The 21947-nt window shown below is 34.2% G+C and overlaps 4 protein-coding genes across 5 annotated transcripts; 2 read left to right on the plus strand and 2 right to left on the minus strand.

Annotated features, from left to right (window-relative positions):
• The first annotated feature begins 190 nt into the window (after nt 1-190).
• LOC140047253 (tRNA N(3)-cytidine methyltransferase METTL2-like) lies at nt 191-4891 on the plus strand. The gene is made up of 8 exons (XM_072092162.1): nt 191-419; nt 609-700; nt 819-1167; nt 1381-1441; nt 1691-1830; nt 2829-2935; nt 3484-3549; nt 3892-4891. Exons 1-8 carry the CDS (start codon nt 232-234, stop codon nt 4035-4037), a joined length of 1149 nt encoding a protein of 382 aa, XP_071948263.1. The 5' UTR covers nt 191-231; the 3' UTR covers nt 4038-4891.
• On the minus strand, nt 4891-6353 carry LOC140042427 (melanopsin-like). The gene has a single exon (XM_072087699.1). It carries the CDS (start codon nt 6351-6353, stop codon nt 5298-5300), a length of 1056 nt encoding a protein of 351 aa, XP_071943800.1. The 3' UTR covers nt 4891-5297.
• A 4661-nt stretch (nt 6354-11014) lies between these two features.
• On the minus strand, nt 11015-15955 carry LOC140047261 (snRNA-activating protein complex subunit 1-like). Of its 2 annotated transcripts, none has more exons than XM_072092173.1 (10): nt 15826-15955; nt 15260-15438; nt 15116-15146; nt 14574-14702; nt 14330-14470; nt 13587-13694; nt 13301-13410; nt 12328-12493; nt 11765-11867; nt 11015-11166 (listed from the first exon to the last, which is right to left on the minus strand). In XM_072092173.1, the coding sequence occupies exons 2-10, from the start codon at nt 15400-15402 to the stop codon at nt 11021-11023; spliced, it is 1077 nt and encodes a 358-aa protein (XP_071948274.1). In that variant the 5' UTR covers nt 15403-15438; nt 15826-15955; the 3' UTR covers nt 11015-11020. The 2 variants fall into 2 exon arrangements, with proteins under 2 accessions (XP_071948274.1, XP_071948283.1); XM_072092182.1 differs by having other exon boundaries at nt 15260-15433; nt 15826-15942.
• Nucleotides 15956-19007: 3052 nt separating this feature from the next.
• LOC140042443 (melatonin receptor type 1B-B-like) lies at nt 19008-20160 on the plus strand. Its single transcript, XM_072087701.1, has 2 exons — nt 19008-19719; nt 19904-20160. Exons 1-2 carry the CDS (start codon nt 19008-19010, stop codon nt 20158-20160), a joined length of 969 nt encoding a protein of 322 aa, XP_071943802.1.
• Nucleotides 20161-21947: the final 1787 nt, after the last annotated feature.

Consider the following 21947-nt stretch of genomic DNA (forward strand, 5'->3'; position numbering starts at 1 on the left):
ATTATTCTTTGTAAAATCTTTTAAACAACATGAAGAAATTGTTACAGTAAATGGAATGTATTTGTAAATAAAATGTTCAAATATAATTTCAATGTTTTTTGTGTTTGTAGACTTTGTTAATTGTGACGAAACGATTTCTCACCCAAAAAACATTCAATAAATAGAGGGCATCATTCCAGAGAAAGTACACTCTACTCTGTCTCTCTCTCTCTCTGCAAGCAAGCCTTAGCCATGTGTCATTGTTTACTTCTCACATCACTCGTTATTAGGCCTAGACAAATCAGTTTTTTATTTAATATTATACGGATGATGGCAAGTAATCAGTCGAATTCTGTTGAAGAGGACATTAAAGATAAACGTCCACAATTTGGTAATCGTTTTCTAACAGATCCTGAACAAGTTTTTCAACACAATGCATGGTAAGTTAGGCCAGTCGCAACAAACCACCTTTCACTATATTGACTAGGGTAAAAGTCATTGTGTTGAGTTTAGTCAATATTATATGGTCGTTTCGCTCCGAAAGTCGTTTTTGTTACGACACCGGAATGACTGACATAACCTATTGCTTATTAATTAATTGATAGAGATCATTAATTTTTCCCTTCAAGGGATAATGTTGACTGGGATGAAGAGCAAATTCAACAAGCTAAAGAGAAAGTCAAGGCGAATTCATCAGATTTCATATCGCAGGAATCACAAGGCAAGTCTTCATTATTGTCAGCTTTTGTGATTTTATTTACATAATTAATACACATGAAATAAATAGAAAATTGTATAGCCGCTAAATGTGTTATTTTTATATTGTAATTTGTATTCAGAAACCTATGAAAGAGAGGCAGGAAAGAACTGGGACAAATTCTACTCGCAGCATCAAAATCGTTTCTTCAAAGATCGTCGCTGGTTGTTTACTGAATTTCCAGAACTAGCACCTACTACTGATGATTCCAAAGAACTAGCACCTACTGAACTATCAAATGAAAAACCAGTGAATGATACAGGAATGTGTTATAAAGTAACTGATGACATAAATGTGGAAACAAAAGAGCAGGACAATGTGGGAAATGATCAGGAGGGGGATCCTTTTCCTGGATGGCATTCTAACACCAGGATTCTTGAGGTTGGATGTGGTGTTGGTAATACTGTGTTTCCGATTCTTCAGACAAACATGTAAGCAGCAGGGTAGTCGGGATGAATCCAGGGGCCACTCCAAGGATCTTGAATCTGATTTTTGTTATTTGTTTGTATTGGATAGACAGATGCCTTTTTCACTCCTGTGAAGACATGTCTCCTACCCTTTTAAAAACAAATTTCAATAATTCAATTAAAATCATTAAAAAAGTCATTGTCTATAGTAATATTTAAAATTTTTTTCTTTTACAGTGATGATAAGTTGTTTATTTATTGTTGTGACTTTTCTGAGGTGGCTGTGGATCTAGTCAAGGTATGAACACACATCTTTTATTGCAACTCACAATGTGACCTTTGAAATTTGTATAAATGTTATTATTTTAAAGCAAATTTGAGAGGATTCATTCATTTATTTTTGATCAAAATCACATAAAACAAGTAAAATGGTTCATGGATAAAACAGTGGAACATGCATCAATCAAAGTGGATGTGTTCTTGGAGGAACTGATTGTTTTCAGGAGAGATGATAAGTATTAGATAACATTGTTTTTTCTTATTTTAGGTGCATACAGATTACAACGTTAACAGATGCCATGCATTTGTTTGTGATGTCACTGACATGGAAACTCCATTTCCTTTCCCTGAAAATAGTCTGGATATTATCATCATGATATTTGTCCTCTCGGCAATCAAACCAGAGAGGTATAACTGCATTTGAAAAGTGAGGGGAAAGTGACCAAAGAGTGTCCTGTATTCAAAAGGAAGCCCACTTTGGGAAAGCCAACCAAGGGTGTCCAGGGAGGCTAACCAAAGAGTGTCCTGTATTCAAAAGGAAGCCCACTTTGGGAAAGCCACCCAAGGGTGTGCGGGGAGGCTAACCAAAGAGTGTCCTGTATTCAAAAGGAAGCCCACTTTGGGAAAGCCACCCAAGGGTGTGCGGGAAGGATAACCAAAGAGTGTTCTGTATTCAAAAGGAAGCCCACTTTGGGAAAGCCACCCAAGGGTGTGCGGGAAGGCTAACCAAAGAGTGTCCTGTATTCAAAAGGAAGCCCACTTTGGGAAAGCCACACAAGGGTGTCTGGGGAAGCTAATTAAAGAGTGTCCTGTATTCAAAAGGAAGCTCACTTTGGGAAAGCCACACAAGGGTGTCTGGGAAAGCTAACCAAGGAGTGTCCTGTATTCAAAAGGAAGCTCACTTTGGAAAAGCCACACAAGGGTGTCTGGGAAAGCTAATCACAGAGTGTCCTGTATTCAAAAGAAAGATCACTTTGGAAAAGCCACACAAGGGTGTCCGGGAAAGCTAATCACAGAGTGTCCTGTATTCAAAAGAAAGCTCACTTTGGGAAAGCCACCCGAGGGTGTGCGGGAAGGCTAACCAAAGAGTGTCCTGTATTCAAAAGGAAGCCCACTTTGGGAAAGCCACCCAAGGGTGTGCGGGAAGGCTAACCAAAGAGTATCCTGTATTCAAAAGGAAGCTCACTTTGGGAAAGCCACCCAAGGGTGCTTGTATGTACAGACAAATACATTTACAAAGGAAAATGGAATCTACAAAAAAACCTACTACACACCCAGAGTAAAGGAAAATAATGTGTTACTTTGAACAGTAGTTTGTGCTCTTGGTTGTCTTGATCTCTCTCACAATCAATTAATTTTTTTTCCTAAATTCTAGAGAGACTGTAAATATATTTTTATCTTCTTAGAATGCAATCGACTATTGACAGATTAGCAAGACATTTAAAACCTGGTGGACGAATATTGTTACGAGATTATGGAAGATATGATTTAGCTCAACTACGTTTTAAGAAAGGTGATTAAATAACTTTACTTAACTCTTATCTGTTTAAAACTTTAGTTAGATTGATTAAGCTACATGTTCCAGTCCATTTTGCTATTTGTATTATAATACTCTAAAGTCTTTTTCCCACTAGCCAAATTATGTGTAATTTTGTATAGTGTGTATAATGTTCTCATTCGTTTCTTAAAATGGAGTACAAAAAACGAATTTCCGACGAATGTTTTATTGGACCAAATAAATGCTGTGAGAGCAGTGCATTTTTATTATTATTATTATTATCATTATTATTATTTATTCGTATAAATCAAAGGTTTATGCTGAGCTTAGAAATACATGATTTATGCAAATGGATTATCCCAGTGGAAAACATGCTTTAACATGGTGAATGTTGCAAGTGACATCTTTACAGAAATGACGTGTCAACCGAAATAAAGGATTTAGCATAATTATTTGTTATGATCATGGGCAAATTATTAGTAACTACACCAGCGAATGATATCATAGTTTAGTTCTAATTTTGTTTCTGATATTATCGTGTGTTAATGCTTGGTTTATTTTAGGTCGATGTCTCTCAGAAAACTTCTATGTTCGTGGAGATGGAACACGAGTGTACTTTTTTACACAAGGTATTACATCTATTTTAAAATAAAACTGAACTATTTGTTTCAATGTTACTGTACCTACCTTTGTATATTTGACCATACACCATTCTCCTGTGTTTTCAGTCGTTTCCCTGTAAGTGGGACGTCACTGGTTTAAAGGCCTTTGTCATACAAATGTTTTTTATGTTAATCATTTTTTATTTGAAATTAAAAATCAATATTCCTAATTTGTACCAAATTATTGGCGTTTCCTGTGAATCAACATCATAATAATTTATCACCTATATTAATAAAATCTTTAAAATTAACATAAAAAATCACATTTATCATTAAAATCTTAAAAATACATTTGTTCTTTGTTTATAGATGACCTACGAGAACTGTTCACAAAAGCCGGTCTGGTTGAAGAGCAAAATCTTACCGATAAGCGTCTACAGGTCAATAGAGGGCGCCAACTGACAATGTATCGTGTTTGGATACAATGTAAATACAGAAAGCCTGATGTAAGCTGATGTCTCCAAAAATAATGTAGGAAATTAATGTGTTTTAAGTCTATTGTACATTAAATATAATAATGTCAATTTATAATAAATTATTGATTAATGCAAATTTGATTCATTATATTTGTAAATTTGTCACATTATATTACGAAGTGTATTATTTGAGAGGAATATATGTTGGACGCGTTCAGTCACGTGATTGTCTACCGACCAAAGTAAGCAATGATTGGTCCATGAAACTAACTTACCTAGGTAAATAACTAAGCATGAACAGGCCCAAGTAAGCAATGATTGGTCCATGAAACTAACTTACCTAGGTAAATAACTAAGCATCAACAGGCCCAAGTAAGCAATGATTGGTCCATGAAACTAACTTACCTAGGTAAATAACTAAGCATCAACAGGCCCAAGTAAGCAATGATTGGTCCATGAAACTAACTTACCTAGGTAAATAACTAAGCATGAACAGGCCCAAGTAAGCAATGATTGGTCCATGAAACTAACTTACCTAGGTAAATAACTAAGCATGAACAGGCCCAAGTAAGCAATGATTGGTCCATGAAACTAACTTAGCTAGGTAAATAACTAAGCATGAACAGGCCCAAGTAAGCAATGATTGGTCCATGAAACTAACTTACCTAGGTAAATAACTAAGCATGAACAGGCCCAAGTAAGCAATGATTGGTCCATGAAACTAACTTACCTAGGTAAATAACTAAGCATCAACAGGCCCAAGTAAGCAATGATTGGTCCATGAAACTAACTTACCTAGGTAAATAACTAAGCATCAACAGGCCCAAGTAAGCAATGATTGGTCCATGAAACTAACTTACCTAGGTAAATAACTAAGCATGAACAGGCCCAAGTAAGCAATGATTGGTCCATGAAACTAACTTACCTAGGTAAATAACTAAGCATCAACAGGCCTATATTTACTCAAATAAAACCCCCTTGATTACAACATACTACACAATATTAAAAAGTGATAAAATACAGTAAAATTTGTTAAACAATCGTTTTATTTGTTTTGTAAATGCACAACATTGGTAAACCATACATAACACCATGTCTTGTCAGACATTCATTAATTACTCAATCGCCTTTTACATACAGTACATTAAACTGAGGTGCTAAATCACAATTAAGCCTTTGCTATTATGATTTTTAAATAATGTTCGTTGTTTGATATTCCCCTTGAAGATAGCTACTGCAGTAGCTGAAGTAAAATAGTTTTTATGTGATCCCAAAGCAGAGAGCATTATATTGTAATAATCAGGTATTTCTAATGCTATAAGGTCGATCACCAATACTTTTTAAATCGCATGTCAAAATGCTTTTAAAAACGCCTTTAAAATGTGGATGCTTCACTGCATACATTAACGGATTGACACAGCTATTCATCATAAGGATAACTGCTGCATATGGCGTAGCCTTCTTAGAAAAATCACTTGTAATCAATAAGCAAAGTCCAAACGGAGTCATACACATTACATACACGACAACCACATAGAATAAATTCTTTGTAACTTTTATATTCATTTTATTCATCCGATGCATGCTACCTTTCTTTCTTGCCCAAGCGTTGTGCGACGTCTGTTGTCCATTGGAGCAGCTTGTGATACTTGTTTTATTCATGTTAGACATCATCTTCTCTGTGTGTTTGTGAAAATGTCGGAATATGATCAAATAACAGGCTACTATCGCAAGGAATGGTATTGGGTATAAAGATGCAGCTAATATTAAATTGTATGTTGACGATTGTGGGTGTGACGAGTCCCAGGTACAGGTCTTGTATCTGGGATCATAGCCAAGTTGACCAACACCAAATATAGCTGGTATCGACGCCATGAATACTGATATCGACCAGATGAAGACAAGAGCGGTTATTATGCAGTGACGTTTGAACGGCAAAGACTTATTGCCAACGTGTGACCTGGTAACCACAACCAGACGACTAATGGCAACCATTGCCAAAGTATATATACTGCTAGTTACACAGATTACTAAGGATGCGCCCGTGAACACGCACAGCCAATCAGCAAGAGGCCAGCCATTGCTGTCCGACAGCATGGCTACAATCGTCAATGGGATATTCAGAACAGTAAGTAGATCAGTAACGGCGAGATTGACAACGTAGACGTTAGTGACTGTGCGTAATTGACGTGATATAATTACAGACACGATGACAAGACCGTTACCGATAATGCCGATAACCATTATAAATGACAGGCAGAATACTTGAAAGATGAGCTCACCACGTGACCATGATACAGGTGAAGGGTTGATGGTAGAAGACACGAAGTCACCTGTTTCATTTGCATACTCCATTATAGACGATACGTCAGAGAAGCCATTCGCTATTACTGTCAAAAGATAAAATACATATATGATTATACAGACTATTGCTATTACTGTCAAAACTATTGACTTATCATATTTAACATAAAGCCTGTTTAGGTTTGTTTTACATTTTTTCACGTCACAAACAAGTATAAGATAAACATATGAATACGCATGTGTATTTGCAAGTTTTCTATTCGCGCAAATGAATTCACCTAGTGAAAAGTAAGCTAATCCTATAACTCTCTCTCTATATATATCTATATTGTTAAAGATATATTATTTATCTTTGTAAAGAGCAACACAAACTCTCTGAATTAGTTATATTTAAATATAAATATTGTTAAATAATATAATATTAAATATTAAAATAATAATATTATATTAAAAGTTAAATTTTGTGTGAGCAGTCAACGCAAGGCACACGCTATGCATTTGACCAATCACCTATAAAAGTTCTTATTCACCGACCGCTTGGGATTGATCAAATTACTTGCGTGTAGGTGTGGTTCATCATTCATTACACAATTCATGGAAACGTACCTACTCAACCAAGTCATAATGGCACTATTCTTTGATTCCTGGAACAACAATATTGTTTTAATAAATTTAATTTAAATTGTATTTGCTTTTAAGAAAATGTGTTGTCCGTGAACACCTGCGTGAACATAACGCACATATGATGTTAAGTACTAGAATATTTTTATTGACACAACAATATCTCCTTATCAAGTAGTCATATTGTCTACGTTGTCACATTGCTTATGTAGTCACACGTATTACATTGTAATTGTCTCGACGAAATGCATATCTTAAGTTAATTTACATATTTTGTTTGGGTTTTTTCTTCAATTTGTGTTATTAGACTGATAAACAAAGTCTCCTCCTTTAAACAAAGGTAAACACTCTTAAAATAATGTATAATGTTTTTATGAATAATCTGTGTAGTCACGACTTGTGTAAGGCATGCATCAGTGGCGTATTCACCAATCACACTTAAGTGAAATATATTTCACTTAATTCAATACAAAATAATGTTTAAGTATTTCCCTTAAATTGTATTCACTTAGATAGGATATATTTTTAATTCAAAGCGTAAGTGTTTCCATTAGCCTAATTGTGAATGGTGAATACAGCCACTGACTTACACACTGTACGTGTGAACGCGCCCTAAGTGTGAATTAGTGTCGCCTATTAACCTTCGGTATATAGACTTTGGAATAGGCCTACAGTACTTTATTTGCTATAATCATACAGTAATAATTGATATACAGATTTATTTTCTGATATAACACTGATGTTGTTTCTCTCATTGTGTAAAAAGGTGCTTAATAGTATCAAAATATACAAGGTTAGTTTACACAGTGTGTAAATATAACCATTAGTGCTAATGCTGTTCAAACATTACAATTAAGTGCGAGTAGGTAATTGTTATTGTTTTGATATTTATTAGAAGAAACCAGGTAGTAGTAATTTGGTTTAAAAACTTTGAGTAATTTTACCGTTCTTTTAGATCATCGTCATAGAACCAGATACTATAACAAATAGGCCTACTGGAGTACTGGTACAGGTTTTTTTTCCTCGACCAAATATCGATTGTTACTACTAATAGTACAGATATTTTTTTTTCGAAAAATAGCAAAATATCGACTGTTTTAAATATGTATTGAAGTAACGTGCGCAGAATCAGAACACTGCCATTTTTATTAATTTAATTTTTTTTCTCGAATAGAGTAATGCATGGCCAAACATCGACTGTTTAAAACATGTATTGAATTGATATGCGCAGAACACATTATGTGATTCTGCGCATACCATTTTTTGGGAAAAATTGCTAAATATTGACTGTAAAATAGTATTGAAGTAATATGCGCAGAACACATTACGTAATTCTGCGCATGCCATTTAAAAAAAATTAAAATTCCCTGTACTATAGTACAGGGATTTATTTTTCGAAAAATGACAAAATATCGCCGACTGTTTTTTAATAATGTGCCATTTTAAAAAAAATTTGCCTAATCTATAGTACAGGGATTTTATTTCAAAAAATGGCAAAACATCGATTGATTTAAGGTATTGAAGTAACATTGCAGAACAAACATTATGTATTCTGCGCATGTCATTTTCTGAAAATGTTCATAGTAGGCCTTCTCTAGTACAGGGATTTCGATAACTTGCCAAAAATCGATTGTTTAAAATATGTTTAACATGCGCAGAACACGTGTTATTAAATTCTGTGCATGCCATATACCAAAATAAAATTTTCATGTACTATATAATACAGGGATTTATTTGAAAAATGGCCAAATATCGATTGTTTAAAAGATTTATTCAAATCAAATCTTTATTCGTTCCATCTAGAAAATGTACATGGAAAAATTGTTTTCCTCGACAGAAAAAAAACCTTATTGAGGTAACATGCGCAGAACACGTTATGTCATTCTGCGCATGCCCTTTTAAAACATGTTCCAAAAAATAATTGACTTTTTTTTAAATTTCCCTTTAGGCCTACTATAGTACAGGGATTTTTCGAAAAAAAGGTCAAAAAGTGACTGTTTAAAATATGTATCATATTGAAAAAATCATGTATTCTGCGCATGCTATTTTTTCAAAAATGTCACGTTACTATAGTACCGGGATTTTTTCCAAAAATAGCCAAATATCGACTGTATTGAATTTTAATGTATTGAAGTAACATGCGCAGACAACATTATGTGATTCTGCGCATGCTATTTTTTCAAAAATGTCCCTGTACTACTATATTATCGTTAGTAATAAATAAATTAATAAACAAAGTACTAAACTACTAAAATTACTACATTTTTTAAAATATGGCCAAATTTCAACCGTTATACTAATTTTTTTAATCGATCGGATAACATTGGGATCCTAATAAGGACATTTATTTCCAATTAAGACGATTGTAGTTTGTTATTGTGGTTTCCAGAGCGATTTGCAACCCGAAAACGATAATTAAGCCAAATTACCTAGCTGCTGATACAATTTACATTAAACTCAAGCTATAATACAACGATCTATATTAGGACAGGCTTCTTTATGTCCGTATAGGACCATGGGTTACGAAAAGACAAAATCCCTCTACTATTTTTGAGATATCAAACTATCAATGCCACAATACTACTACATGTATGTATGTATGTGTGTATGTATGTATGGAGTTGTTGCCTTCCTAAGTTTTATCAAAATATAGGAGGGTAAAAATGTGCCCATTTTACGAAAAAAGCATTAAAAAACCATAAATGTTCATAATCCTATTATTGTATGCCAAATATCGGATGGAGGACAATATTTGGATGAAAATCCTCCAAAGAGTAACCCGTCGAAAAATATAAGAAATACAATTTACTGTACCTATATTAGTTCCAAATGGTCAAGAAGGCGCATCATTGACAATCACGGCAGGCTTCTCTCTCAATTATCATTCAAAAGGCAGGACTATACACAAATGTTAATAAACTATAATTTATTAACGCTATCTTCACCATGTGAATATATGATATGATGATAATACAATCTTAGATAACGATGAATACTTTGCGGTTTTAAATGAAGTATTCAATAACAAATAGTACGCGCTGAAACGGATTGTGATTGGATAACCACCAGTATATTTGCGCATGACGTTGAAGATGATCTAAATTAGTTTTAATTACAGTAGAACCAATATTAAAGCTTGGTTCTCACTATGACGTAACGAAAGGACGTAAACGCAACGCAAACGTGTTGACCAATGACAAGCGACCGTTCGAATAATCCATCGCTTGTGATTAGTCAACTCACTTACGTTGCGTTACGTCCGTGTCTTGCGTCTCAAGTGAGAACCAATCATGAAAGGACATCGTCGGGACCCAACAACGTATCCCCTTAATATTAAAAAAGTTCACCCTGTTTGTTTCACAGGAAACTTTCCCCTTAATAGGGGTGTTCCAAAGGAATATCCTGTGTTTATAACTCTTTGTTGATCTCCCCAACAACGACAGAGGCTGATGGACAAGTAGTATACTTTCTCTCTCTCTCTCGTCGTTCTACTCATATCCAAGTACTCGTGACCATTCTGATGAGGTGTCTCCATTCTTGCCGATCTTGAGCTTCATTGTAGCAACTGATTATTGGTCGGTTTGCAGCACCACTTATAATCAATCAATCAATCTGAGTCTCTTTCCCCTCAACTTTCCCAAACATAATCATTTTCTCCATACTATCTCCATCCCGTCTGGCAATATGTCCAAAGTATTGTAGTTTTTGTTTGATAATAGATTCGATTAATGTGCGTTTCTTGCCTATTTCGTGCCTTACACTTTCATTAGAATTCTTCTGGCAGTCCATGGAATGCCTAGAAGCTTTCTCCAGCACCACATCTCAAAAGCTTCAATTCGTTTTTGATCTGCAGCATTAATTACCCATGTTTCAATTTATTAATTAATGCTGCAGTATACTTTACACCTTTCCAAAATACGCACAAGCCAGATGTGTACATTGGACCTCTAGTTTCTCAGAATACTACAACTATTATGATTTTATGAATTCGTTGCTGTATGATAGAAAGGTAAATAACAACTACAGAAAATATTCAAATTTAAACATTTTATTAATGAGATAACATTGAATGGTTTTTTTTACAAATTCTCGGTCTACTAAATGTCATCGTTTTTCCGTTTCTTTCCTTTCTTTTTCCCTGTTTTTTCTTTTGCTTTCTTTGGTCTTCCTCTCTTTTTTCCTGTCTCTGGTATTTTGTAATTTAATACCAGTTTTTCTTTTGAATTTTCACCTGTGATTTCATCTACAAAAAGATAAAATTGATAATGCACTTTGCTCTCATGTTGTAAGTTTCTCTTGAAGGATGTCTAAGGATCTATCTGAACTTCTATCTTCATAATAATTACTTGAATTATTTAATTATTATAATACAATTTATATACTGTAGTTATTTTCACTATGCTATATGTTTATTAATAATAGAATGGATACAAATGTTTAAAACATTATAAAAATTATAAATAATATCTTCTATCTTATAACAAAAACACTGATAACTATAAAAATAAAAGGGTCATGTATGGGTATGTTTCTACCAAATTTACAAATACAAATCATTTGTATAAGCATTTGAATAGTGAAATGTTACGAGGGTAAATGGGGAAAATGGTAGCAGAGCCTATTGATACTAGGGGAGAAGTAATTGGGAAGGCGGGAGGGGGTGGAGAAAAGAGAAGACATTTAGTATACAACATTACAATAAGGTCATTTCACTTTCATTATTTATCTGTATAACGTCGTGAGGTGGTTTCCCGAATGATGGGGGGCACTGGAGAAAAGAGACAATCCTCGAAATTTAGTATATAAAATTACAATAAGGTCATTTAACTTTCATTATTTACCTGTAGGTGAATCAGGTTGAGATTGCACTGTAGCTGATGAAGTGCTGTACTGCGTACTAGTAGATGCAGCATTGTCGACCCTACTGGCGTGATGATGAGGCGACTACAAACAAAAATAATACAAAATCTTTAATATTCATATCATTGTCATCAGTATGTAACTTTCAACATTCTAAGCACATTTACTACGGAAGCAAGAGAATGCATGAATTGGCAGCACTAACATGACGTGACCCTTAGGAGAGAAGAATGTAGTTAAAAACATCTATGTCCACAGTGCCATAAGCAGTAATCAAGAGATATACAAATAGACATCCCTGCCACTGTAAACCTTGATATTGTTTTAGCTTTCAAACAAGTTCCACCCATTTTCACTTATATTCCAAGTTTCCTAGATTTTTTGCATTCTCACTCCTCCGGATGACCAAAGTATATTGATCGAAACGCCGAAAAAGTCTTTTCAGAATTATATATACATGGTTGACAGCAACCTTTATATCAACAAATGGACATCATTATCTCAAATTGTATGTCAGACTGGATTGATTAATATACTAACTTACTGAAATGCTACCACAGAAAGACTTCTGTTTAATTTTAGCGATTCTTAAAGCTCTTTCATGAGCTGCTACAACCTCGGCCTTCTCTTCGTCATCACTGACATCCTGGTTGTTGTGTGATGCCTTTCGATTATTCTCTGCTTGGCGCTCTAAAAAATCTTGAATGTTACTAATAAAAATAAGAATCTATATTATATAATTTGCAATGGAGGGCACTGCTATGAATCTATCAATTAAAAGTACATTAATGTTTGTAGTTCAAAAATAATAATTATAGAAGATGAAGGTCTCGCAATCTCTCTTCAACTTTCCCAACATCTCCTCTCATGAATACTCCATAAATAACTAATAATAATAAAACAACATGTTTATTCTGGGTTTTCTGTGCTTCCATAGTATTTTATTATTATTAATTTGTCGTTGTCTTGCGTTACATGTTTGTTTGTCTTGTTTTGTTTCTGTTTGTTTAAACTCCAATATGATTACAATTTCTTAACTGGCTACCCGTCACAAGTTTTTTTGGAGGGAAACCTCCAAATGTTATTACTTTCTGGGTGTTGCCTCTTAATTATTTATATTTAAATTGTTATTTTGTTTACTTTGAAATGATAAGAAATAAATGTTATTATGAATGAATGAATGAATGAATAGGCGGTACTAATTATTGCCAAAAAATTGTGTGCTATTCATATAGTGAGTGAGTGGCCGAGAGTGTAAGACAGTGCAACGTAATTATGTAGCCATAACATCAGTGGTAGAAGAAGTCTTCTTGGATAAGGAATATAAACTGTAAAGAACCTAGTACATCTTCCAAACTGTGTAGGGGTTACCCGGTGTACTAGTACATCACAGCCACTGATCATAACTGGGATCTCTGGGAGATTAGTGTTTGAGTGAAGAGGTTATCTAGTATAAATAAATAACGAATTCAAACAGAATCCTCATATACTGTAATTGAATGACAGAGAGTTCTTACCGGTTAATATAAGACGACATTGAGTCTTTGACTATTTGCAATGATGGGTTATCGGCGTTCTTTATTGTTGTTTTAAGATTCTGATATTTATTGTGAACCATTTCAAGATACTGTAAAACAAATTTAAAAACTTAAAATATCATTTTTCATGTACTTTATAAATGATTTTTTTTATATGTATTGCAATTTGGTCAGGGAATGATGTGGAACTCTTTAGGCAGTAAAAAAGAATATTAAAAACATAGAGAAATTTCAGGGAAAATAAATGAAAGAACAATAAACATACCTCTAGAGATTCGCTATCGATAGACTCAGCAAGTATACTATGTGGTTGGTGCATATGAGCGGCTGTGTTTTCTTGTGTTTTCAAACCAAGTCTTCTGTGATAAAACATCTAACAAATGCATTAAAAAAGTTATCTGGAGGTTGGAGGGACGCGATTGGTTGGAGGGACGCGATTGGTTGGAGGGACGCGATTGGTTGGAGGGACGGGATTGGCTGGAGGGACGCGATTGGTTGGAGGGACGCGATTGGTTGGAGGGACGGGATTGGTTGGAGGGACGGGATTGGTTGGAGGAACGGGATTGGTTGGAGGGACGCGATTGGTTGGAGGGACGCGATTGGTTGGAGGGACAGGATTGGTTGGAGGGACGCGATTGGTTGGAAGGACGCGATTGGTTGGAGGGACGGGATTGGATGGAGGGACGGGATTGGTTGGAGGGACGGGATTGGTTGGAGGGACGGGATTGGTTGGAGGGACGGGATTGGTTGGGGGGACGGGATTGGTTGAGGAGACGGGATTGGTTGGAGGGACGGGATTGGTTGGAGGGACGGGATTGGTTGGAGGGACGGGATTGGTAGACAGGGGTGCTGTGGCTGTATTTGTTCATACACATTGTATATTTTAGTGACTTATAATCTTCTACATTGAAACCAACTTAAATCATCCTTTACTACATTAAACACATGTAGGTACTGCAGTATCTGCAGTAAAATAATTTTGACATGATCTCTTAAACAAATACTTACAGGTTTGGAAGTAGCAGTGACCATGAATGCTTTGTCAAATTTTAATCTCAGATAAACATACTCTGCATCTAGATGTCTCTGCTTTTGGATGTCTTCATATAGAGCTATTAACTCTTGCCAATTATTCAAAGCTATCCGAATCTGGGAACAAAGAAAGAACAAATTATACCTTTGACAATTAGATTGATTACTTTTTTAAAATGATTTCTGGTATTCTAAATGTTAAGAGCGAGAACAATCATACCTTTATTTTAGGATCTTGAATTTGAGTGAAGTACAGGCCATACAAGAGATAGAGGGCGCCTATACGGACTTGAAATGTGTACGGCGACATCAGGAATGTAGTGGCTACTTGGAAAGCCTCCTCTGTAAACTATAAGCACATTTTTTAAATTAGGAAACGCATATGACATTTTGTCTGTTTGTTTGAACATTTTAGAGCTTTTAGTTTTGTATAATAATTTCAATTTAAACTCAAACATTTCAATATACAGCATCTGGTTAATAGCCATGGTAGTTATTGCCATGCACCTCTAAAATACTCCTAGAGTATGTTTATTTGGAGTGTACATATCTGTGTTTGCCCTCAATTCAATGAGATTGTATAGTCTCCAGATCACCTTGGGCCCTGAGCCCAGTTAAAATGTGTACAATGCCCTGCTGCTAGCTGCTCAATTACATACAAATACAGTGTATATTCAGTGTTTAACAATTTTTAAAAAATGACTAATCTATTTTTTACAACCTTTCTAAAAATGTGCAGAGGTTTCTAAAAATCATACTTACATCACGCTGATCAACTTGGTTTTTCAACCCACTAGAAATAAAATAATTGAAAATGATTTAGAAAATTTAAAAAAAAAAGATTTCTGTGGCTGAATATTGCCTGATCACCATCTTTCATAGACAACTATCTTAAGTATTACTCACAAATAAATAAAAGAAAAGTTCATTCGTTTCCAGATGTTGACAAAGTCCTCATATCGAACATTTTCTGTTTTTACAAATGCGTCAAGGAGTTGTTCACAGTCAGTTTTAACACCGCTCCCAAGCTTCTTTCCAACTCCAGACATCTTTCAAGTGTAAAGATTAATTTAATTTCACCTGATCTGAAATAGATTAGATATATGTCCACTGCTGGTAATTTAGGCTAGGGGGATATTTATTATTTCTATTAAAATATGTTAAAATTATTGAGAAAATGTTATTTATTTTTTTAAGAACAATAAAATAATATATTAATATTCGTTTTTAATAGTTATTTTTGATCTACTAATAAGGCTATATTCAGCAATACAATCCATGTTCAGGCCAAATAAACACCTCATTTGTAGCCTGGTAGTGTAAACTTCCATGTGAACTTATCAACCCCAGATTCGCCCAAAAACCATAAAAATGGCCGTAGAGGCCTAGATAATGGACAATTTATAGGCCTAGCATTTTAAAGTATAATTAGCATGTTATGCATGTCGGTTCTATACCATTTTTTAACATACCTTAAATAAAACCAATTATTTTGTTTAAACACACAATCATTTTACAATTGTTTATTTACACCATCAAGTTAACCCTGCATTTTATTTGTCTCTTTTTATATATACACAATAATAATGTTTACGTCTTTTTGTCAATAACTGTTATAGCGCCACCAACGTGTAAATACATACAAACTTTTTTTTTAATATCACGGAATTGAAAATATTGACCTAGTCAACATTGTCGTCGTCCGTCGTCATTGTAAAAAACGCATTCAAGACTGATAAAAACCACATTCAGCAATAAAAACATATTAAAACTTTATTATTAATTTAACTGGTTAACAAATACATCCGATACGATATAATAAAAAAATAAAAACCATGCCAGTCAGTCAGAGGCAGAGACGGATTGATAATAAATGGGAGACCAGGAGCGCCGTACATAAAATAAAATGATAAATCTTCAATTACACGTTACAAATTACAAGCATTAACAATTCTGATATCAATTATTAATATTTCACAATAAACACAGTCATTAAATAAAAAATATCATTCATTGTGGATTAAACCATAACATGATAAAAAGTACAGTATGAAAATCAGATGGATTTGAAATTAAAGTAGGCCTATAAAATTTGTCTACAAATACTTTAAACATATGTAATTTAATAATTCCAATCAACAGTTCTTTTATTCCAAAGCAAAAAATATATACGCATGCATAAAATAATTTAACATTTAAATAATGGACAAAATCAAATCAAAAACACTTTTCATTATGCAGTATTTACACTGTTTACACAATAAATTATACTGTAAAATAATATTTAAAACTACAAAAGTAAAATGTACAGTGTACGGTTGTAATTGGTATTGTATCAGATATTTGTTTACATCTCCCTGATGGTATGCCATGTAAAACAGCATTCTGATATAACCGTTTGTGGTCCAACTTAAAGGGTATAACAAGCTTCTACACACACCAGTAATACTGGCCTACGATGCTTGGCCTACAATTTTGGTTCACGTGCATCTTGCTGCTAACATGTGCTTGACGCAATATTTTATGCCTTATTTGCAATGGTACTACAAACATAAAAATATATTTTTAAGAGAATTTAAATGTAGGCCTAGTCAATTCAGTCAGTCAATTCAATAATAAGGTAACCGCGTTAGATTATGAATGATAATTTTGTTTTGATTTATACCCTAGGAAATATAAATAAGATAATTAGCCTAAGAATTCAAAACAATTTGTTACTCGTACTTTTAGTAAAGTATAATGAACAGTCAAAAAGGAAAGTTATTTTTTAAAGAGTGATGGTTAGATGTAAACGAAATCAATTCTTACCTATGATGACAATGATGATGATGATGAAATTAATCATTATTAAATTAAATTATATTGTCTACTTTGAGTAGATGAGAAATGAATATCAAAAATTAAAAAATATATCAAAATAAATTGCTCCAATTAATTACTACGAGGAACGAAGCATACACAATTTATTCATTAAAAATTATGTTGTCGTATTATCTTTTCTTAATAAAATATTTTTTAAAAATAAATTAATAAATTTATTAATAAGATATTGCGTTTGTTGTTTTACATTACATTTTTTATTATACATTACATTTTTGTATTGTCTCATTATAATTATCACTCTTTTTTATTGTATTGCTTTACCATTGATAGAAACTAATAAATGTTGAATAAATTACATTATTATGGCATCCACACTAAATACATGAGCTGACAGATCACATTTTTCTTTGTAAATTTTTTGTAAGATTTTATGAGAAAGAATGTTTATACTCCAAAAGTAGTAAAAACAAAAAGGGGGTACACTATTACTCGCAACCTAGAACCCGACCGTGGCAGTTTTCAAGGAATTTTTAACCTTGCAGTATACAACTTCCGGTTCGGTTATATTTAGTTTAAAATCTTCCTAGAGCCCTGACATTTTTGGTAATGTTGATACACAAGTTATCCCATCCCACATCCCTCCAATAGTTTAAAACCTTCCCAGTCCCAGTACAATCATTACTTAGCTAGCAGTACTTTTTTTCTGGTGAAACACGGCTTAAAGCTTTCTTGAGCTTAATTAGTTTTCTCCCAAGCTTTGAATCTTATTGAATAATTTTAATAATAGGCCTAATCTATTTGATGAATTTTGTAATAAAACGAACGAGACTGATAAATATTCAGATCGGCAGTGTAACGCGCAATTTTTTCTCGTTGTTGTTGTCCAATCATAATCGTTTTCGCGAATTGAAGTTAGGAAGCTTTCATCGTCGTATTACCAAAGATCATATCAGATATTTTCATACAGTTTTAGTAATTCTCCGTTGCTTTACGCCTGTCCAGTTTGAGGAGATTCTTATACAATTTGCGGAGCCTGTCCTGTGGTGGTCATCACGTCACTCCTGAACCATCAATATGGCTACAGGTATTTTGGATACTATTTTTATGTATTTTACGTGATATTTGTTTTATATATCTATCCAAACGTTTTCTTCCTCCTTATTAGGGCGTATTGAATCATGAAAAATCAAAATGTTTGGTGGTTGTAAAATGGGCAATGTTGACGCTCTTATTTTGTAGATAAAACTGAGTCCAGATACCATGATAAGATGATGATGGCATCATGAAAATTCGTTATTTTTGTGTGATTTTGCAAATTGTGACATTGTTAATAAACTCAATCTCATTTTTTTTTTAAAGTCACTTCATTTCATTCCGGGAATCAAACGAATCATGCCATTTATATATTTCCTTCCGTTGACATGGTAACTGACCCCATGAATTGTTGTTTAAAGATGGTTGGTTCAAATCTTTCTTTCTTTTATTTAAGCGCAACGACTGTAATTTGACCAATCCCACGCGACGAATTGTCTGAACTGTCGCTCGTGATTGGCTAAATTACTTGCGTTGCCTGTGTAGTTTATACATCTATTCCTTGCCTCTTGTGCAGTACACGGAAAACAGTACCCCTACAAAATAAAGAGTTTTACAAGTTACACAAAAGTCATGTGTTTAATTGAATGATAAGTTGTGTTTTTTTTTATACTAAAGTAGTTATGTAATCTATGTGGATTGACCAGTCTGCAAATCGTCCAACTAAAGCATGTATTTTAATGTACGAAATGCGCTTTATATTTTGACAGTACGTAGAACGAACTCTGTATCATTCATAATGGTGGACGAATATGCAAATGAAACAGGTGACTTCGTGTCTTCTACCATCAACCCTTCACCTGTATTATGGCCACGTGGTGAGCTCATCTTTCAAGTATTCTGCCTGTCACTTATAATGGTTATCGGCATTATCGGTAACGGTCTTGTCATCGTGTCTGTAATTATATCACGTCAATTACGCACAGTCACTAACGTCTACGTTGTCAATCTCGCCGTTACTGATCTACTTACTGTTCTGAATATCCCATTGACGATTATAGCCATGCTGTCGGACAGCAATGGCTGGCCTCTTGCTGATTGGCTGTGCGTGTTCACGGGCGCATCCTTAGTAATCTGTGTAACTAGCAGTATATACACGTTGGCAATGATTGCCATTAGTCGTCTGCTGGTGGTTACCAGGTCACACGTTGGCAATAAGTCTTTGCCGTTCAAACGTCACTGCATAATAACCGCTCTTGTCTTTATCTGGTCGATATCAATATTCATGGCGTCGATACCAGCTATATTTGGTGTTGGTCAACTTGGCTATGATACTCGATATTATAGCTCCTGTACCTGGGACTGGTCACACTCACAATCGTCAACATACAATGTAATAGTAGCTGCCTCTTTATACCCAGTACCATTTCTAGTGATAGTAACCTGTTACTTGATCATATTCCGACATTTTCACAAACACACAGAGAAGATGATGGTTCATACAAATACAAGTAGGGTCACAAGCTGCTCCATACCCAGTACCGTTTTGATCGTACGATTAATCGGGAAACCACCTCACGACAACAAACACGCAACAAACACGCAACAAACACGCAACAAACACGCAACAAACACGCAACGCCTGGGCAAGAAAGAATGGCAGTAAACATCGGATGAATACAATGAATGTTAGAGTTACACAGAACTTATTTTATGTGGTTGTCGTGTATGTAATGTGTATAACTCCTTTTGTAATCTGCTTATCGGTGGTGCCGAGAGGTGGTTCTATTAAAGCTACGCCCTACGCAGCAGTTATCCTTATGATAAATAGCTGTATCAATCCTTTAATCTATGCAGTGAAACATCCACATTTTAAAGGAGTTTTCAAAAGCATTTTGACATGCGATTTAAAACGTATTGCTGATAGGCCGCATGATATTAGAAATACCTGATTATTACAATATGTACAGTATGTTATTCTCTCTACTTATGTATAGGCCTATTATTTACTATCAATAATATCAATAATTTGTGTGGAATAAGAATTATAATAGTTTCATAGGCAACCATTATTTCAGCACTTCAAATATTTGTAAATCAAACATGCACACACACAATTTCAATGTAGACCTATTTTAGGAGATGCTTCAATTCAATAACTAGAGGGTACTCCGAGAGTACAAACCTCCGCCTACTGTAAAATTCCTCTACATAAAATGTCCCCGGAAAATTAATATGACCATCAACCAAATCGAATCTATCCAAAGACGTTTCACTAGATCATGTTTTCCAGGCTATTTCCAAACTATATATTCCCTCCGTCCATCTTACGAAGCCCGACTTACCTTCCTCAAACTACCCCGGTTGTACCATAGACTTCAATTTCTTCAATCTAAATTTGTTATTAAGTGTCTCTACGTAGATTTTCTGGTAAAAGGTGCATTGTTGCCCACACCAGTTTCTCGTAGAAATTATAAATTAGTTTTTAGGCATATGGGTTCTCGTACCAATGCATTTTACCACTCTGTTTTTATTTCTTTTCCGAGGTTGTGGGATACCCTCCCTATTGAAGTGACTGATTTGTGCCTTTTTGGTTCCTCTAAGTTATTCCCTGCCTTATTTAATGTCTTTTGCTGTTAACTTGTTGTTTTTGACTGCACCAGAAGGAGAGTATTCACATAGTGACTTCATCACTTTTCTACAATCCACCAGACTGGTGTTAGTTTTCTTGTGTTTGTATTTTTTATTGTATTATATGTTTTATGTCTTCTGGAAAATAAATGAATTGAATTGAATTGAGTGTCATCAATTGTGGCGCAAATATCGTATATACATGATTCGTAATAAAATTCAGGATCCAACTTTGTTTTTTTTTTCATCCAAGCAGAATTATTTAGTGTGACAGCACATACATTGCATACTATAGGCAGTTAGGCTAAATGCCTTGATTTTATTAACTCTGTTCCCACTCCTTTTAATAGAATGTGAACTTGGAAACAATAGAGGGGGGTATACTAAAAATATTTGGATTATTGAATTGAATTTGCTTATTGAAATATTAAAAGAGACCAAATAAATAATGAAATGAAATTGAGTAAATTTAGATAAATAAATCTTGATTTAAAGATTATATTAATTTAATATCAATAAACACACACAAGCTATTTTCTACATGAGTGATATATCATGCATTCAAATAAATATTGAAATATTAAATACACTAATATATTATTAATACGATCGAAAAGAAAAATAATCTAAATGAAGTACAACTGTTATTATATATATTGTGCAACTGAATATAACCGCAACTGCGGTTATTATCCAGTATCGTCTGAACGGCAGTGCCTTGTCGCCAGCACGTAACCTGGTCACCACCAGCAGACGACTAATCATTGCCAGCGTGTATATACTGCTGGTTACGCAGACCAGGGAGTTGGCGATTAAACGTCCCGCCGTGAACACGCACAGCCAATCAGCAAGAGGCCAGTCATTTATATCAGACAACAATGCTAAAATCGTCCATGGCATATTGCATATTCCGAACAGTAAGTAGATCAGTAACTGCGAGATTTAGGCCTACTTGTCTTATTTTTGAACTTTTTAAAAATATGTGTTAGAGAAAACATATTAGTTTGTTAAGAAAAACAAATCTTAATTATTATTATTAATAATTTTTGGAGTTCTTAATTTTGTAATATTATTTTATATTTATATTTTATATTTGTTTTGATAACCC

This window comes from Antedon mediterranea, chromosome 1 (genome assembly GCF_964355755.1).
Source record: "Antedon mediterranea chromosome 1, ecAntMedi1.1, whole genome shotgun sequence".
Classification (NCBI taxonomy): domain Eukaryota; kingdom Metazoa; phylum Echinodermata; class Crinoidea; order Comatulida; family Antedonidae; genus Antedon; species Antedon mediterranea.